This window comes from Carlito syrichta, unplaced genomic scaffold (assembly GCF_000164805.1).
Source record: "Carlito syrichta isolate Samal-C Ts95f unplaced genomic scaffold, Tarsius_syrichta-2.0.1 Scaffold308182, whole genome shotgun sequence".
In the NCBI taxonomy this organism is placed as follows: domain Eukaryota; kingdom Metazoa; phylum Chordata; class Mammalia; order Primates; family Tarsiidae; genus Carlito; species Carlito syrichta.
In genome coordinates, this window is record NW_007252278.1 from 37,177 (window position 1) to 56,464 (window position 19,288).

General features: G+C 42.3%; 1 protein-coding gene across 2 annotated transcripts in view; it reads left to right on the forward strand.

The window, feature by feature from the left end:
* The window catches only part of RSU1 (Ras suppressor protein 1), a 208,491-nt gene that overhangs the window by 35,286 nt on the left and 153,917 nt on the right, over positions 1–19,288 (forward strand). The window contains exon 4 of one of the 2 annotated variants that reach the window (XM_008065176.2): positions 18,924–19,044. In XM_008065176.2, coding sequence (XP_008063367.1) covers positions 18,924–19,044 — 121 coding nt within the window. The remainder of the gene's footprint in view (positions 1–18,923; positions 19,045–19,288) is intronic. The other variant, XM_021716114.1, reaches the window with a different exon arrangement.

The window sequence follows — 19,288 nt, forward strand, 5'->3', positions numbered from 1 at the left end:
GAGCCCCTCGTGTGCAAGAAATAGGCAGATTAGTTTGTTGTTAGCCAAAGTGCATATTTGGAAGGCAAAGGCAGAGTGTCCCAGTTATCACCTTTAAGTGGTGGTCACAGAAGCTGAAAGTGAGACCTGCTCGCCACGTGTGCTTATTGTTTTAACAGGTGATATGTTGTCACTTCCATTGTTTTTAAAGCAAATGGTCCTGCAGTCCACAGAGACCCTGATTCCAGTTCAGAGGAGATTTGCGGTTTGTTTTGAAGGGTGGATGGCATGATCCCTAAATTCCCCAAGATTCTGTGAGCAGAAATAACGGATGCTCTCTGTCATGTAGTTCATAAAAGTATTTCTTAATTGCTAAACTTCCCATTGTTAGAGCTCTGCCATGGTTACAGAGAACCAGTTTCTGTTTACACGAGAAAGCAAAGCCCACTTCGTCCCTGTTGTATCATCCATTGATCTGTTCTTTAAAAAATCTTTCCAATAGTTGTTCATTTCTTTTTACATGGCCTCAAAGGTAGAAATCTCAGGGAATCTGTGGACCAGTTTCTTTCTCCTGGGATTAATATTAGATTAATTAAGAGAGGTGTAAACAGAGTGAAATTGTGTTGGCCATTCAAGAGATTGACTTTGAAAGAACCCAAACTTCATATTTCTTTCTTGACTGTTTTTTTTTTTCCCATTCCTTATGAGACACTCATGACCTAATCCAGGAAACTCTAATTAATTGTCCTGGTAAATTCTGTTTCAAGCCATTGTGAGTGGTGTCAGTGACATCTGATCTGTTTCACTAAGGTCAAATTAGCATCTTTTACTATTTTCTGGCATTTAAATGAATGACTTTGCTATGGTTTTTCAACTGTTTATAGTAAATATGTCCATTTGATGGAAATATAAATATTCATTAAATGTAAGTGTCTGAGCACACCCTCCTGTCACTTTTTATTGTAATCAGTGTCTTTCACTTTCTGTTGTTTTTAATAGGGACTGGTTAACATTGCTACATTAAAACCACTGGGACTCAAAAGATAAACCCCTCGGCACTGCTTTTATCTTGCAAAAGTATTTGTGTTTTTCTCTTAGTGTGCCAATTACACTGTTGTCTGACGTTTCCACTTATGTACTCATGGAATGAATGACTGGCTTGTTCAAACTGGGATATTGATTTAGGGATCACCATTTGATTCCACTTACTTGAGTTAATATCTGCAGGGGCATTGAAGAGTATGGTACTGGGTTGACTTTCCTTCTTTTGCTAGTGATTTTGACCTTGACAAATTCACTCAAGGCAGTACAAGTGAGGCCATGAAGAAGCTGAAGATGGGGATTTCTGAGGTTGTGTTTACTTATTGGTGGGGGTTTCATAATCATGGCTTATTGCAGCCTCGACCTCCTGGGCTCAGGTAATCCTTCTGCCTCAGCCTCCTGAGTAGCTAGGACTACAGGCATGTGCCACCATGCCCAATTAATTTTTTTAAAAAATTTTTCTAGAGACAAGGTCTTACTTTGTTGCCCAGGCTGGTCTCAAACTCCTGGGCTCAAGCAATTCTCCCACCTGGGCCTCCCAAAGTGCTGGGATTACAGGTATGAGCCACCATATCTGGCTAGAAATTCCAATGTTTTCTATACTGCTGTTGATAAAAATATTTCAGTACTGCTAAGCTAATTGCTAGTGCTTCAGCACTGTGATGGTGAAACTATTTAAATTTAAGCCTGGGGATTGGGGCAGTGTTGAAGTCAATGAGGAAATTAATCTGTCTCCAGCACCTTTCCTAGGTATGTATATATTCATGATTTAAGGAGATGGGAGGAAGAGTAATGAGTGAATCTTTCTTTTCTGCCTTTTTTCTATGGTTGAGCAAGTCTTGATTTTGAGCCCAAAAGAGGTTCTTTCTGGCCCAGTGGGAAGAGTTTTAGACTAAAGAGCCTTTTGGAAATCCCACTTTTCCCGAGCCAGTTTTCAATGCTGCAGTCTTCTGGTGGAAGATTTGTTCTCTCTGTTTCTCTCTCTCTCTCCTGCTGCCCTAATCCAGCCACACATCCCTCACCAGCCTGACCTCCCTGCCGGCCTCTCTCGCTCCCTCCTCCCCATGCACCAGCCTCCCCTATCTTCTCCCCACTCTCTGGCCCACCTTCTCCAAACTCTGGCTTCTCATGGAGACTCTAACACCCTTGCGGCACTTCTGTGTCCTTCTCTGGCTTCGTGTTTCTTCTCTCTCTCCAAACATATTTGGCTTCTGTGAAAGTGGAGACCGTCTTGTGTTCTTCCTTAATGCCAGTTGCCGCGCACATAGTGACTTCCCAGTAATTACCTGTGTAAACTGTGTGTTTGTTGCTCAAAGGAGGCACACAGATGTCAGGGAAGGCTGGAGAAGAAATGGAGAACTTTGGGACCAGGTAGTTACATCAGGATGAACTGGCATTGGGACTTGAGTAGATGTGACTGCCACAGACTTCTGTTCCTTATTCATTGTGTGCTTCTTTCAAACATGCTGGACTGTGAGCACTCCTTTTATTTATTTATTTATTTCTGAGTTGGAGTCTCATCTGTCGCCCAGGCTGGAGTGCAGTGGCACACTCACAGCCACCCCAGCGTCAACCTGTGGGGTTTCGACGATCCTTCTGTCTCAGCCTTCCAAGTAGCTGGAACTAGAGGCATACACTACCACGCCTGGCTAATTTTTGATTTATTGTAGAGACGAGGTCTCGCCAAGTTGTCCAGCTGGTCTAGAACCCACAGGCTCAGGCCACTCGCATCGGCCTCCCAAAGTGCTGGGATTACAGGCTGAGCCACTGAACCCGGCTGACTGTGAGCATACATGACCTCAAGGCTGGGTGTGGTGGCTCATGCCTGCAATCCCAGCACTTTGGGAGACTGAGGCTGGAGTATCGCTTGAGCCCAGGAGTTCAAGCCTGCAGTGAGCTATGATGGCACCATAGTGCTCTACCCTGGGCAACAGAGTGAGACCCTCCCTGTTTCTAAAAAATAAAACAAAAACAAAAGGAAATGCATGACCTTGTGTCCAAGAAATTGAGGTCCATCTTGACTTTGCATCACATTATAGCTAAGACATGATGTGCTGTGGGAGTGTTACTTAGGTGCCCAAGGGCCCGCAGGCCAAGAGACAGGTATCATAACCACCCCTGGGCACTCTCTTCCTCCCAGCAACCCTAATGGTCTCTGCTGAGCTTTCACTCAACATCATTTCTTCCAGAAAGCCATCTCTTACTACCCCAGGTCTCATGGGGATCTGGACCTGTTCCCCTTCCACTTAAAGTTAGTTATATATATTTAAGACCCCAAATTATTTTCTAATTTCCTCATACAATGAATTATATTTTGAGTGTCTGGAGGCTAGGGACCTTACCATATACTTATTTCATATTCCATGCCCATTGAAGTGCCCATAACATGTTGGCCATGACATAGGCCCTTAGTTCGTATTGGCTGGTTTGTGTATTGCTTAGGTGGTGAGTGGTGCTAACGCTGAGAGGATGCACTCAAGAGCTGGCTTGCCCTGAGTGTTCCTCTAGAAAGGAAGGTGGCAACTGTGCCAAGGGTTATCTTCCCATGTCTCTTCCCCGCCCCACTTCCTGCCCCTTGCCTCTGTAGTTACTCTCCCTTTTAAGCCAGTGTCAGAAGAGTCTTTTTCAATCTGCTCCTTTCTCTGATCCCCGGGTTTTAAGGTGTTTGGGAGTGTTAGCTTTGTGAATGCTTTTCTACTTGTTTTCATTTTTAAGAGGAATTTCTTTTGGAGACAATGTTTTAAGACTTGTCCACTAGAGGTCACTGTTGAGATACATATTTTTCTCCCTCTAGGTCTTGTATCTAAAGGTTAGAAACCAACTTTTGTGTTGTCAGAGGGAATTTGTGCAGGCTCTTGGGCTCTCTATCACAGTGCATGTTGCTATTGCCATTTACACAGTACAGTTTTACCACATTTAAGGCAGATCCTTATCGAAGGAGGTAATTTTGTTTGTTTTTATTCTACAATTAAAATACTCATTGCACATATCATTTTTAAACGTTTATGGATGGTTACTGTCTTGAATGAGAAACATTTTCTTCTTCCAATATCTTTAAATGGGAGGAATTGTACTGCTTTCTATAGTATTTTGTATTGGGCACACATGAGTTTTTTACACCTGCAGAAGAAGGTTTAAAATATTTATATAACCAGATTATAATTCAAAAATAACTGGTAAAAATGAGGAAAATGTGCATTTTATGCAAATTTGTCCTGATTCTAATACTACTCAATGCCATTGTGTGGGGGAAGAATATGATGCGTTAGGAAATGAATTGCATCCTGCATCTGTGATAAAACAATCTATGGGCATTAATTTTTTAGCACAAAGCTTTCTTCAGTTTTTGAAAATAATTTTATTCCTGCAGCAACACCCATCTACAAATATTGCAAGCCCCTTAAATGTGACAGTAGTATTTTTTATTTTGTGACCCATGCATGTTAAGGATTGAATACTCATCATTTTATGCAAGAAATTAAAGGGTGTCTTTTTGCCCCATGCAGACAGTAAGCCGCCAACCATGTATGTAAAAACCTTTCATAAATGTGGGTCTCTGAATGTAATTGCTTAGTTTTATACTTTGAATGTTTAACTGCCATGTAAAACCTTTTCCTGAGGTATTGGTAGTTTTGTCTGCAGTTTCAGGTCTTAGCTGTGACCATATCTCGTCACTTAATGCATCGGAAATGACTAGGCCTAAGTTTTATGACAAAATGTGGGTTTTTTAAAACAGACTATTTCCTTTTAGTTATAGCTTATGTATGAATTTGGAATTATAGTGAACAAGACAGTAAGATGCTTTCTTTAGTGATTTCAATAATTTATCAAAGATAATGTTCTAAGTACCTAGAAGTTAATACTTTTAAATTTTATGCAGATATATATATATATTTACGATATGCTATCTACCTTAAGTCTTACTGCAAATGAATTAGGCAGTATGTTCCGCATAAAAATATTGCATTCCCAAAATGTGTAGAATCAGTTATAATGAAGAAAATTAAGCAGTTTTTAAAAAGTATACTAAATGGAAGTCCTTATCTCTGGGCATAATGGATTGTTGGGATGATTGAGAAAAATTAACTGTCTCAATTCATAGGAATGACCTTCACCACTCGTCCCAGACCTCGCTATTCCCAAGTCTCTGGTTATTCCCTCTTTCATAGATTATTTGTCATGCTTTATGCAAAATGTCTTGTGCATGGCTTGTATGAAATTAAACTATGAGGGGGGATATGCAAAATAAATCATCTCTGTGTCATAAATTTATCTTGTGACAATATCAAAACAACTTGCTGTTTGCATTTTAACAGAGCATAAATGTATTTATAATACAGAGGCTTTGATCAATAGCTTATTTTTTAAATTAGTGCACATTTATCAGTTTGTTTCTGTCCCATCATTGAGAGATTAGAGTTGGAAAAAAAATATATACATAGTATTTTTGAGTCTAACAGCTATTAATTAAACAATATCTGTTGGATGGTACCAGTAGTCAGGTTACTGTGAAAAATTGCAGGCAGTTGGGAAAGGGTTATTTTTGGCTTTAGTAAGTGAGCAGTCAAGATCATCCCATGAGAGACTCTGTTAACCCAGGTGCCCAGGACCAGCATAGCTCAAGGCTGGTGGCTGATGATGGAGACGCTTTCTCTCATGGCATCTCACTCGCAGCTGGTAGTCTGCGAATCCTCTGTTCTGTTTGTTGCCAGAAGAGTCCCTGTTCTAGAATCCCTTTCTGGGGGGGTCCTGCTCTGGGCCAAGAGGAAGCTAGCTAATGTACAGCATATTAATTCATATATATATATATATATATATATATTTTGAGTTATGGTATCACTCTGTTGCCCAGACTGGATGGAGTATAGTGATATACTCCCGGCTCACTGCAGCCTTGGCCTCCTGGGCACAGCCAATCCTTCCACCTCAGTGGAAGTCCTAGGTAGCTGGGACCAAGGCATACACCACCACACCTGGCTAATTTTTTTTTTTTTTTTTTTTTCAGTCTCACTCTGTTGCCCAGGCTGGAGAGCAGTGGCACTCTCATGGCTACCGCAGCCTTGACCTGCTGGGCTCAGGTGATCCTTGCACCTCAGCCTTCCAAGTTGCTGGAACTCCAGGCATGTGCCACTGTGCCCGGCTCAGGCAATCCTTTCGTCTCCACTTCCTAAAGTGCTGGGATTACAGGCATGGATTATGTGGCCTTTATTTTTCATTTATTGTTACTTTTTAAATTTTAGAATCTTGGGGTATGTGTGAAGATTTGTTGCATAGATCTGTTGCATTAAGGTGAGCCCCCCATACCCCCATATCCCCACCAGTGGTGAGTGTGGGGCCCAGTGGGTGGTTTTGTATCCCTTCATGATATATTTGTAATTTGAACAGCCTCAATCATGAAACATCAGAATGGTGACGGGCTGTGGAGAAAATAAGGTGGGGAGATGCAAGCCTGCCACTTTCCAGATCATAACTGGCCCAAGTGGAGGGCAGATATTGAAAAAGGTTTCTTTTGCTGTCTATAACCAAATGCCTGTCTAACAAAATTGATTTAATAGCAACATATTATATGTAGATATTCAAGATTATATGTATATTTAGAAGACTGTCTCTTCTGAATAGCCTAGTGGGGTGTGTGTGTGTGTGTGTGTGTGTGTGTGTGTGTGTGTGTGTGTGTGTGTGTATACGGGTATGTGTGCAGGAGGATAGAGTGGATATCCTAAGAGATGTAGTCCTGTGGAACAGACATTCTTTGAGAGCATTTCTTCTTTCTTCTTAACTTTTTTTAAGTTACTGACCCTTTTAAAAAATAGAATGAAGACTCTGACCTTGATCTGTGGAGAAATGCACATGGGAGTTGTAGTTTCAGCAGGCTGTGGACCCTGTTGAGCTCCTCCATGGATCACCGACTTAGAGACCCTGGGGTAGGGACAAATAGCGCTACTGTGTTTGCAGCAAGGATATGCTGATGCCCTTGCTTCAGGGAGCTGTTTCATGGAAATTTGTATACAACATTAAAAAGACGACGTTTAGGCGAAGCACGGTGCCTCATCTATAATCCCAGCACTTTGGGAGGCTGAGATGAGAGGATTACCTGAGCCCACGGGTTCAAGACCAGCCTGGGCAACTTGTTGAGACCTCATCTCTACAATAAATCAAAAAATAAGCTGGGCATAGTGGTGCATGTCTGTAGTTCCAGCTACTTGGAAGGCTGAGGTGGAAGGATCGCCTGAACCCAGCAGGTCGAGGCTGCCATGGCCATGAGCGTGCCACTGCCCTCCAGCCTGGGCAACAGAGTGAGGGACTTTAACTCGAAAAAAGAAAAAAAAAAAGATGACATTTAATGAAATGTGGAGCTCATCCTTGATAGCTTTTAAAATATGTTCATAAACACCATCTTTATTTGTCTACTGAAATTTACATTTTGTTAAGGAAGAATTTATAATCTGCTAGTTCCCCAGTCTTGAATGGTACACACACACACACACACACACACACACACACACACACACACACACACGCACGCGCACACACACAAAGTATGTACATGTATAAAAACCTTGAGAGTGCTATTCCCCATTCTGCCTCTCTTGCTCTCTGTCAATCAACTGAGTAGGACAAAACCATGTGATACAACTGATCACCAGTGAGCAAACTCATGGACTTCATTTTCCGCTTTTTTCAATCTGAACCTTCTTTTGTCTAAGTTTTTGCAGTTCCTTTAGCTTGTTTTTCCCCACCTCTATATTCTTTGTTCTTGTCACGTGATTTCTTTTTCTTTTTTTAAGTTTAGTTTTTAAAAATTATTTCTTTATTGTTAGGCGGGGTCTCACTGTCACCCAGGCTGAAGGGCAGTGGCATGATCACAGCTCAGCACAGCCTGCATCTCCTGGGCTCAGGTGATCCTTCTGTCTCAGCCTCCCAAGTGCCTCCATGCCTGGCTAATTTTTTGACTTTTTAAAATATAATTGAGGTCTTGCTATGTTGCCTAGGTTAACATGATTTTTTTCCTCTCCCATTTGGCTATATTCACTCTTATTATTTTTTTAATCTGAAATTTCTGGCCCTCTCTGTCTGAATTTTGCTTATCTTTCAAAAAGTTTAGCGGAATGCTCATCTTTGTCCATGAAGCCCTCCTTCCCCTCCAGCTGAACCAGAATTGTATGGAAAATAAAATAAAGGCATCCCACGGTCCATTGGACCATAAAGGACAAAACCCCATGTTTATAATAACTCAGTGGGAAATGAAAGAGAGAAAAGAGCCAATGTTGACGAAACCCCTAGTCTGTATCAGGTGGAGAAAACAGGCATAAAACAGTAGAGACGGGGTGGCAGGGCTTCCTCTCCAGTGACTGACAGATACATGATGTACAAGGTGCAGCTGCAATGTCCCAGTCAGGTAAATCTAGGAGCTCTGTGGCCCCAGATCCAGACTTTTTCCAGTAGAAAAGCAGGAAGATGCCACCAGGTTAAAAAGCTTAGTTGTTTTAGGTAGAGGGACTTATCAAGTCTTCCATGTCCATCTGGTGGGTTTTTCTAGTCTTTCAATGTCTTCCCTCTCCCCCAACTCCTTACTTCCCTCCTCATGCAGTACTCTCTTCCTCAACGTCCAAGCATACCATCAGGTAGGAAGAAGAGTAATCAGTGTGGCCTCCTGTTGAAGTAATGCTTTTCTTTTTGTTTTGTCTTTGTTGAGTGAGAGTCTCACTCTGTCGCCCAGGCTGGAGTGCCTTGGCACAGTCACAGCTCACCTGCAGCCTTGATCTCCTGGACCCAGGTGATCCTTCCACTTCAGCCTCCTAAGTACCCGGGATGACTGTCGTGTGCCATCACACTTGTCTAATTTGTAAATTTTTTGTAGAGATGAAGTCTCACTATGTTGCCTAGACTGGATTCGAACTCCTGGGCTCAAGTAATCCTCCCATCTCGGTCTCCCAAAGTGTTGAGATTATAGGCGTGAGTCACCGTGCCCAGCTGGAAGTTATTCTTTTTTTTTTGAGTTGGAGTCTTACTCTGTTGCCTAGGCTGGGGTGCAGTGGCATCTCAAGACCACCCAGTGTTGACCTGCTGGATTCCAGTGATCCTTCCGCCTCAGCCTTTCAAGTAACCAGAACTACAGGCACGCACTACCATGCCCAGCTAAGTTTTGATTTATTGTAGAGAGGCGGTCTCGCCAAGTTGCTGGGGCTGGTCTCAAACCTGTGGGCTTAGGCAATCCACTTGCCTCAGCCTCCTGAAGTGCTGGGATGACAGACTGAGCCACTGAACCCGACCTGGAAGTTATTCTTAATTGCAAAAAGAAGATAAAAGCTACTGGCAAAGCATTTTCTCTCTCTCTCTCTTTCTGTGTGTGTGTATATGTGTGTGTGTGAGAGAGAGAGAGAGAAAGAATTTGATTAATTTACTGTTTACCTCTCAATATTAATAATAGAGGATTGAGTATAGATATATTCATATAATATATAATATGTTATACAAAATAAGTAAAGACACTCACACAAAAGAGCCTAGATAACTCCCTTTATGACACGAGCTTGCTTTCTTCATTATTGATTGAAGTTTTGTGTTCTCCTCTTTCTTGCTCTTCCTACGGGGGAGCCTCTGTCCCTTCCTTTCCTTCACTGGATGTCACTCCCTGTCCAGGCCTTTCGATGTCCTTTCCCTGCCCCTCAGACTGCTTTCCCCACCCAACTCCCAATTAAAGCTTATTAATATATTGCTTTGCTGGCTGGATAGCCCAGAACTGGAGTATAATTTAAGTGGGGATATTCCTACAAGAATTCAGTTTGTAAGTCCTATGGATTGTGTGGACACTTCCTTGGTTCTCTCTGGGATGTTAATATAAGATTTAAGCATTAACCCTCTTTTGTATCCTCAGAGGAAAAGGAATTTAGATTTGTCAGCTTTTTTTTTTTTTGAGTTGGGCATTTCACTTTATCACCCAGGGGGTAGTGCAATGGCACAATCACGGCTTACCACAGCCTTGACCTCTTGTACCTAGGTGATCCTCCTGCCTCACCCTTCCAAGTAACTGGGACTGCAGGTGCACACCTCCACACCCAGCTAACTTTATTATTATTATTATTATTATTATTATTATTATTATTTTGCCTAGGCTGGTCATGAACTCCTGGGCTCAAGCAATCCTCCCACCTCGGCCTCCCAAAGTACTGGAATTATAGGCTTGAGCCATTGTACCTGGCCGGCGTGTCAGCTTTTAGGAGGTTTGTTTGGTTATACATATACATTTTTTATAGCTCAGGGACATATATTTGTGCATGTTTGGCTTTATATTATAAAAGCTACCTTATTACTTGCTTGTACCTTTTCCCCCTAATTTTTGTATAACTGGTTATTCTTATTGCTGCTGAAAGTGTAGGACCATTGTTTTGTAGTGAGTTAAGTCAGGAATATTTTTGGTTACTAAAACTACTTAAGCTGCAGAATCCCAGGGAGGCCCATGATAGGATATAATAAATATGTACTTTTGGCCATGGGTGCTTAGTAAATACTTGTTGATTAATCAAAAGTAGCATTACCATTATTATTTATAAAGCTAATAACATTTGGGAGATGTGGCCTTTCTTGGGGTGGAGGCTTAGATATTTTGCTGTTTTATTTTTACCTTGAGGAACATGTCAAACTGTTTAAATGAGAATTTGCTTCACAGTTTCATAAACTTTATGTTTTTAAATAACCTATAACTACTGGAATTCACTGTTTTAATAGCTGCTTTGGGGGAAATCCCATAAAATCCGTGAAGCCAGTTATCATTAGTATATGTTTGAACTTCAAACTCTTACAGTAATATGTAATTAGTTCATTATCCACCTTGTGTTTTTGGCCAGAAAATAAAGGTAATTAATTACTATAACTACAAATGACCTTTTTTTTTGCATATAAAATTCTGAGGCATGTAATTATTTGTACACGAGAGTGAAAAGTTTCTTCTTTATATGAAATCATTAAAATGGCATCGAGAACTATGAGTCCTAATTTGCTGAAAGAATTGGCATGCATATAATTAGTCTAGACACCACCTCTGTGGTGTGAATAGACTCATGTTTTCCAGGTATTGTAACTATGGATGAAAAAGGCTGTACTTCGACTTTGACCAGGAATGCCCCAAGTCATATTTCCTACACTTTCTCTAATTTGGTTTCTTCCCGCCTTGCCTCATTTCAGGCCAGAGGGAGCAGTTGTTATCCAATATCGTATTCATCAAATGCTGAGGCAAAGAAATGTTGCCTTTCACTATTTGCTCTGAAATGATCCTTCTCCTCCCACCATATAAACTGACTCATTTTTGTGTATTCTCATGTTTTTAGTAATTTTTCTAGCAACTTTGTTGTAGACGTGTAACATACTAGGTTATCTAAATAGCAGGCTCATTTTTTTATTTATTTATTTTTTGAGCTGGGATCTCACTTCTTCGCACATGCTGAAGTGCAGAGATATGATCCTGGCTCACTGAGACTTTGACCTCCTGGGTCCAGGTGATCTTTTCACTTCATCCTTCCATGCAGCTGGGATTACAAGCGTGTGCTACCATGCCTGGCTAATTTTTGGATTTTTTGTAGAGACGAAGTCTCGCTACGTTACCCAGGCTGGTCTTGAACTCCTGGGTTCAAGCAGTCCTCTAACCCTGGCCTTCCAAAGTGCTGGTATTACCATCATAAATTACCAAGCCCAGCCAACAAGCTAATTTTAATATCCTCTACCATCCTCTATCCTTCTCTGCTTAAAAAAAAAAAAGCAACAGATGCATGTAACATTGTAAAAATCTGACCAGGCATTTTCATTTGTTGTGGCAATAGACAAAAATCTCCTATTTTCAATCCAGATGTGTCAGGTTTTTAGAAGTGGTGCTATTCGGTTTATTGTGCTGTGACTCATCATCCCGTGTGGCTTCTTTGGGCACTCTTGGCCTGAGAGTCAGTGGTACGTTTGCATCACTGGAAATGGGTACAGTACAGTAGTGTACCCATTGCATCACAAGCACGTCTATGCTACTATGCCCTGCACTGGTCCAGCCCTTTGGGCGGTTGGCTCCCATGTAGTACTTGCTATAATTCTCCGTCTTCATGCTCTTGCAGTAATTCACAATCCCTCCCTGGCTTTCTGTCAGGGAGGCAAAGACTGAACCCCCCCCCATTCATTCTTTTTTTTTTTTTGAGTTGGAGTCTCATTCTGTTGCCCAGACTGGAGTGCAGTGGCCACTCCCGGCCACCGCAGCCTCGACCTGCTGGGCTCCGGCAATCCTTCCCTCTCAGCCTTCCAAGTAGCTGGAACTACAGGCACGCACTACCACGCCCAGCTCATTTTGATTTATTGTAGAGATGAGGTCTCGCCAAGTTGCCCAGGCGGTTCTCGAACCCGCGGGCTCAGGCAATCCACTCACCTCAGCCTCCCAAAGGCGTGGGATTACAGGCTGAGCCGCTGAACCCGGCTCCCCCATTCATTCATTCGCTTTTCTCACAGAGGCTAGGTCCCCTGGCTTTTATGTCCTGGTCCAGCCCTAGCCCAGAAATCACCGGAGCTATTTGGTGCCTCTGCAGAAATAGTTGGGCAGAGTGTAGCCCTAACTTCCCAGATTTGGTGGAGATGGTGGGTGGAGGTCACCTCCGGATTTCATGCCTGCACCCTGACAGAAAGCTCCATGTGTTGTGAGCAGCTTCTGGTTCCTGGCAGCCGTGGGTGTGTATTAACATGGCACAGGGTCTCTTACTGCCCTTCTGCAGCTGAAGGGGACCCGGCTGTCGGTGCTAACCATATGGCTCTAAAGACCAACGCGTGGCCCCCTGACCCTCTCGTGGGCTGCGCGCAGGCAGAGCTGCTGTCCTTATGTTTTGCGCAGTGCCTGCTGCTTCTCACAGTTTTGTTTCTTTGCCTCGGGGGCCACAAGATGCTTTTGCTCAAAAAGCCTCCAGTTCAGTTGCACCCAAGTCCGTCTGTCTGTGGCTGTCACCACCACCCAGCATTCTACAGTTAGGCCTCAATGTTTCAAAAGTCAGCGGTTATAGCAGGTGACATCTTTTCATGTGACCACACTAGTCATGCTGTACTTGCTGCCGGGAGACTGAATTCAGTAAACTAGGGAATTCAGGACTTCCTTCCTTCGAATGTTTTCCGACTTATCACTGCTGATTTCACCATAAAAACCTCTGTGGGGAAGCAGAAGGAGACTAGAAATGGTTTGATTGTAGCACCCATGTTGAGCACATTAGCCACCAGGAATATTGCTTGTTTCACTTTTCTTCAGTTCCAGGCTCAATAGGAATCTTAATTTGGATAAGATTGATCATTATACTCTTACCAGCATTAGTGTGTGGGATAAGGGACGCATGTATTGGTTTAATGATCTTGATGTCACTAATGAATTAAAAGTTTTCTCAACCAAAATATGGCTCCCAGATCAACAATATCAGCATCCCTTGGGAAGTTGTTGGAAATGCAGATTCTTGGACGTGTGCCAAACCTGTTTAATCAGAAACTCTGGGGTAACTCTCATCAGTGTTTTAACAAGCCCTCTGTTATAATAACAAGCTCTCTGGTGATTCTGATGTGCTCTAGGTTTGGGGTCCACTGCCCTAGTCCAGGGCTAGCCCATAGAACTTTCTGCAATAATGGAAGTGTTCTATATCACTGCTCTAATGGGATTACTAACTTGATTTAATTTTTATTAACCTAGCTTTAAATTCAAGCAGCTACTTATTAAGTAGTGGCCAGCTATTGGACAGCCCAATTCCGGAGTGTATCCTGCTACTTACTATGTGGATAAACTCCTAAAATGCTCTAAGTTGTTGGTTGTAAAATTGTTAATTTCAGTCATATTACACAAGCCTCCTATGTTGAAACTCCAGTTGCTGTAACCATAGCTGATTTTGATTCTTCTTTTCAAGGGGAGGCAGTTTGCTGGTTGCTGGCTGGTTGGGGGAAAGCTTGTTCTTGAGTGTAATATTGGTTTGGTGAGTGCCCTTCAGCTCTGCGGTGCCTGGTGGCTGTGCCTGTTGTAAATGTAACTGATGATCACAGATATTGTCCTTCAGGATGGGGTAAAGCTGCTGCTTAAGAATTGAGCTGTGTCAACAGTTTCTTGCAGCTGGAGCTTTGGTGTATCCAGCCTGTCCAGCCAGGTGGAGATTTCCTGCCTGAGGAAGCCTTCTCAAGAGATGTTAATAAGCCCATGGGGCACTTTGGACTTCTTGTGGAACCTTCCAGAGACTGTGCTGTTTGCGGGTGGGGGCGGGGGGGTTCTCAGTTGCTAAGTCTAGACTGGCATCAGGTAGATAAAACTCTTGACGAACATTCAGGGTCTTCAATTTCAGAGGACTTGAAGGAAAAGAGGATTGTGCTGAACTTGTTAGAACTGTTACAAGTCTCAGAAGAAACTCTGAGACCAGTCTCTGGGGTGACATGTTTATATCTTTGTCACCTTTTTCAAAACACCTGCAGGCTCTGGGCCAAGCTGGGGATCCTGTGACCCTGGAGCAAGAGCAGGGAGTGCCTGAGAGTAGTCAGGGACCCTTCCTCCAAATCTTGCAGCGGAAGTCTCAAAATTAAAGCAGCCATCATGGACTAGGCAGAAAATGACACTGAATTCTTTGTCAGAAGCACAGTTCTACATGACTGAGCTTCCTAATTGAGAACCCCATTTGTTGAATTATTTAAATCCATATCACTGATTTTCATAATCCATCTCTTAGAATCATAGAATGTTAAAATGAGATGGAAGAAAACTTAGAAATGGTCATAATCCAGCCTTTTCATTTTATACTCAAGGAAACAAAACCCAGAGAGGTTGTGAGTTGAGTAAGGGCACACACAGCTGTGTAGGGTCCAGTTGGGAAGGGCCTGAGTCTGACCTGTGGTCATTCACTACATAGTTCTTGTGTTCCTTTTGTGAACTCAGCTTCTTGTTGTCTGTAGTCCATGTGGGTACAGCCGAGGTCATGGGTTAGAAGCTGGATGGTTTTGATGGAATAATAAATATACCGATGCTCAGTGCTTTAAAAAGAAACAAAACTATACATATACATATATATTATATATACTTTTTTTGAGTCAGGGTCTCACTTTGTCACCCAGGCTGGAGTGCAGTGGCACGATTACAGCTCCCTGCAACTTTTCCTCCTGGGTTCATGGCCTCCTTCTGACTCAGCCTCTTGAGTAGCTGGAACTACAGACATGTACCACCACACTGGCTAATTTTTTTTTTCTTGTAGAGATGATGTCTTGCTATATTGCCCAGACTATTCTCAAATTCCTGGGTGCAAGCAGTCAGTCCTCCCACCTTGGCCTCCCAAAGTGCTGGGATTACAGGTGTGAGCCACTGCTCCTGGCATAATTATATTTTAAAATACTTCTTCTTGTTCATGTGTCATGTAGATATCTGGAAAATTCCAATAGGATATTTTGACTGTGAGATATTGCAGCTGTTTTTTTGGAATAGCTAAAATTGTTCATGTCATGTATGTATATGATTGAGTCATTGTACAAGTCATACTGCTAACTGGTTATTTTTTCTGGATAGCTTTGGTGAGATTAGTTTGTTTTCCAAGCAAGGGGCTTGTTTCAGTTGATTGACTTTGATGCCCTTTTTTCTATTTTTTTATTTTAAAGATGTGGAGTACAATTCAGGGTGAGGTATACAAATGGTCATTGTACGGGTAAAGTTTGGGCCTCACTTTGGTCCCCACTTCACCTGGTTTGAAATTAGGTACTCTTATTGTTGAAGTGTGCCCCTTCCTTTCTCCCCTGGCAATTTCCCACTACTGCTAATCCCTTTCTTTTAGTTTTATAATAATTGTTCAGGTTCTGTTTATGAGTGAGAGCATGTGGTACTCAGGTCTTTGTTTCTGTGGTAGAGCACTGAGTACTATAGACTCTAAATTCATCCAAGTTGCTGTGAAGTTCATAATAGTGTCCTTCCTTATGGATGCCCTTTCTTTTGTAACTTACTTTCTTTAAATACCATGCCGTTATTACTTTACCCCTAAAGTATTGAAATGTTAGGTGCTAGAGGTATGGTGCTCTGCACATAATAAACATTCTCTAGCTATTGGTTAAAAGAATGAATTCTATCCCGTCCAGATGAATCTGAATATTAATTTCTTTTGATTTTTACTCCTTGGGTAGGGAGAAAAAATTTTGTATTTTAGGGAGAATATTAAGCCATGTAATTTTTTTTTCTCTTTAGCTTGAATGGAGCCCTAAACAAAAAATTCACATGCACACCAAAAGGCTGGGAGAGGTTTCGTAAATTGAATATGGGGTTATTGTTTGTGTCCACAAAACAAAGCCCTAAATCACAGTTAGCATAATTTGTGGTTTTAAATTGGACTGATTTAGCAAGGAGAGTGAAATAATCTCTCATCCTGTCAAAAAGGCGATACCTTTAGACCGGCATTTAATTGCATTGGCAGAGTAACTTTGGGAAGGCGGCAGTAATTCTAGCTGCATTATTCTTGGTTTGTGGCTAAATTGAGATCATCATTTTCTCCTGGTTTCACTAACTTTCTTTATTGCTTTTCAAACTAATCAGACGAATGCACTCTTCACACTAATCTGAGAAAGGCTTAGCAGTAGCTGGAAGGTGGACAGGGAAGAGTGAGATCTCTTGGCAACAGCCTTTCACGTACTTTATTATCTGGGGAAGGGACAGGGGAAGACGACACCCAGCAACTCAGAAGGCACGGTCTGGTTATTTTCTTGGTGATCATTTACACAAAGCAAATACCATTTATTTGCACGGAAGCGTGCAATTGATTATGCACCTAAAAATGTGCTTTTGTAGGCCAGGCTCGGTGGCTCAACCTGTAATCCCAGCACTTTGGGAGTCCGAGGCAAGTGGATTCCCTGAGCCCACGGGTTCAAGACCAGCCCAGGCAACTTGGCGAGACTTCATCTCTATAATAAATACAAATTAGTTGGATGTGGTAGCACGCGCCTGTGGTTCCAGCTACTTAGGAGGCCTGGGCGATGGAGTGAGACTCCAACTCAAAAGAGAAAAAAATGTGCTTTTGCAGCCACACAGTATGGCAAGGTTCAAGTGCATTCATACTGGTATTTGAGTGCATGTTCTGGCAGGATTCCTAGCTGTTTAGATTATCCCATGAAAATCTGTCCTTTTATCTCCAGCCACTTCTGGAGCTAATCCAGGGCCCAAGGGTCTTTGTCCAGAATGACATGTATTCGTCACAGTCCCTTCTTCCCATGAAAGCTTTTCTCTTGCCTTTTACCAAGTCTTCTTTTCCCTCTAAAAGAAATCTGATCCGTGTTGCCTTATACATTCCAGAAAGTTGAAAATGGTGACTCAAAACTAGAGTAAACAGTATGTCTGTCCTCTTTACTTTTGGTCCCCTGAGAACTGTCCACTGGGGCTCTTGGAAGGGCTAACTCCTTGAATATTTTAGGTGTGTGTTTAGAATTTCACAAATACCCTTCGTAGTGGTTCTAAACACAGGTGTTCCTGAGTCTGAGTTTAGGCCTGACCCCAGGCAGGAAGGTTGGTTTTCCCAGTTTTCTGGGACATCTGTGGAGGGAGCAGGTGGGAAGGAAGTAAACCTTACAGACTGGAGACAGCACACTTTCTTGTCCTAGATGGAAGACCGTATCCATGTTTTTTGTTACCTGGATAGTCTTGGTATTAGAGTTTACGTGAGTCATGGATAAGCTCATCACCCGTATAGATGTTTGTAGAAAGATCAAATAGCGGCCGGGCTTGGTGACTCAGCCTGTAATCCCAGCACTTTGGGAGGCCGAGGTGGGTGGATTGTCTAAGCCCGCGGGTTCGAGACCAGCCCAGGCAACTTGGCGAAACCTTGTCTCTACAATAAATCAAAAATTAGCTGGGCATGGTAGCACATGCCTGTAGTTCCAGCTACTTGGAAGGCTGAGGCGGAAGGATTGCTGGAGCCCAGCAGGTCGACGCTGGGGTGGCCGTGAGTGTGCCATGACACTCCAGCCTGAGCCATGGAGTGAGACTCCAATTCAAAAAAAAAAAAAAGATCAAATAGCAAAAGGGATAGATGAATCACAATCTATTGCAAATCCTTCTGATGCCAATTTACAGCTTGTGCTTTTGAGGTAAAGATGCCTTTGGCTTTTAACGTTGTATTTTCAGGTATGTATATTCCAGGGAAGGAGGTACCTTTCAGGCCCTCAGTGGTTTGTTTTCATTATTTTCACCTTTGATCTGCATACTAGTATTCATAGCATGCTACTGAGTTGACTTTTTGCCTTTCTATATAATAACAGTATATCGATCTTTTGCTAATCTGATGTAACCTGTGCGCGCGCACGTGTGTGTGTGTGTGTGTGTGTGTGTGTGGTTGTGTATCAAGGTGTGTTACTTCAGAGGTCAAAATCAGAAACTATACAGGCTGAATAGTTTGTCATTTGAGACTGAGCTTAGGTTGTGGTGATTTAGTGCATTACTAAAAAGGCAGCTCTTTAGGTAATGGATTATTTAAACAGGTTAAACATACCATCCCTCAGGAGGGGATTGGGATTGCTCTTTCTTCCGGTGGAGAAACAAGGAAACCAAAAGGAAGAAAACAGTTGCACTTACTAGACATTATATGACAACGATAAGCATATATGCTTTACAGCATTCACTTTTATAGACTGGTTATGGTCGCAAAATCCTTGCCTGCTCTGTTTTACTTCTTGCTTCTCTCTTCCTCATCCATGTGAAGCAGACTATGCCAAGCATTTATCTGATTGTTCAAGAAGCATTTCCTTATGAAAGCCCTTCAAAAAACAAATAAGACCTGTATGTGAATTAGATGGTCCTCATGGAGTTACATTTTTCTTTCTTGTAAAAGAAAAACAAAATATGTTGTTGGCATTCCTCCCTAAGAGTGGGGCTTCTAGATTCACTCTCAGCATTTTCGTTTCCATAGCAGTGCCACCAAACATAGCGGAACTGAAGAACTTGGAAGTTCTCAACTTTTTTAATAACCAGATTGAGGAGCTGCCCACACAGATCAGCAGCCTTCAGAAGCTCAAACACCTGAACCTGGGGTGAGTCTTGGTGGAGGGGAAGGAGTGGAAGGCGGGAGTGGAAGAGGAGTATCGGCTGTTAGCAGCAGAGGGATTCCATTTCTCTTACCGCACACCAGCGGATTTCTCATTTCTTTTTATATTTTAGGTTTTAACAAAAACTTTATTGTTTCAATATAGCCTTTCAATGGCCTACATTAGTGAATATGTATTTGGGAGCTAATTGAGAAGGTAATTGTTGACGCAATAAGGGAGTTTTCTTGTT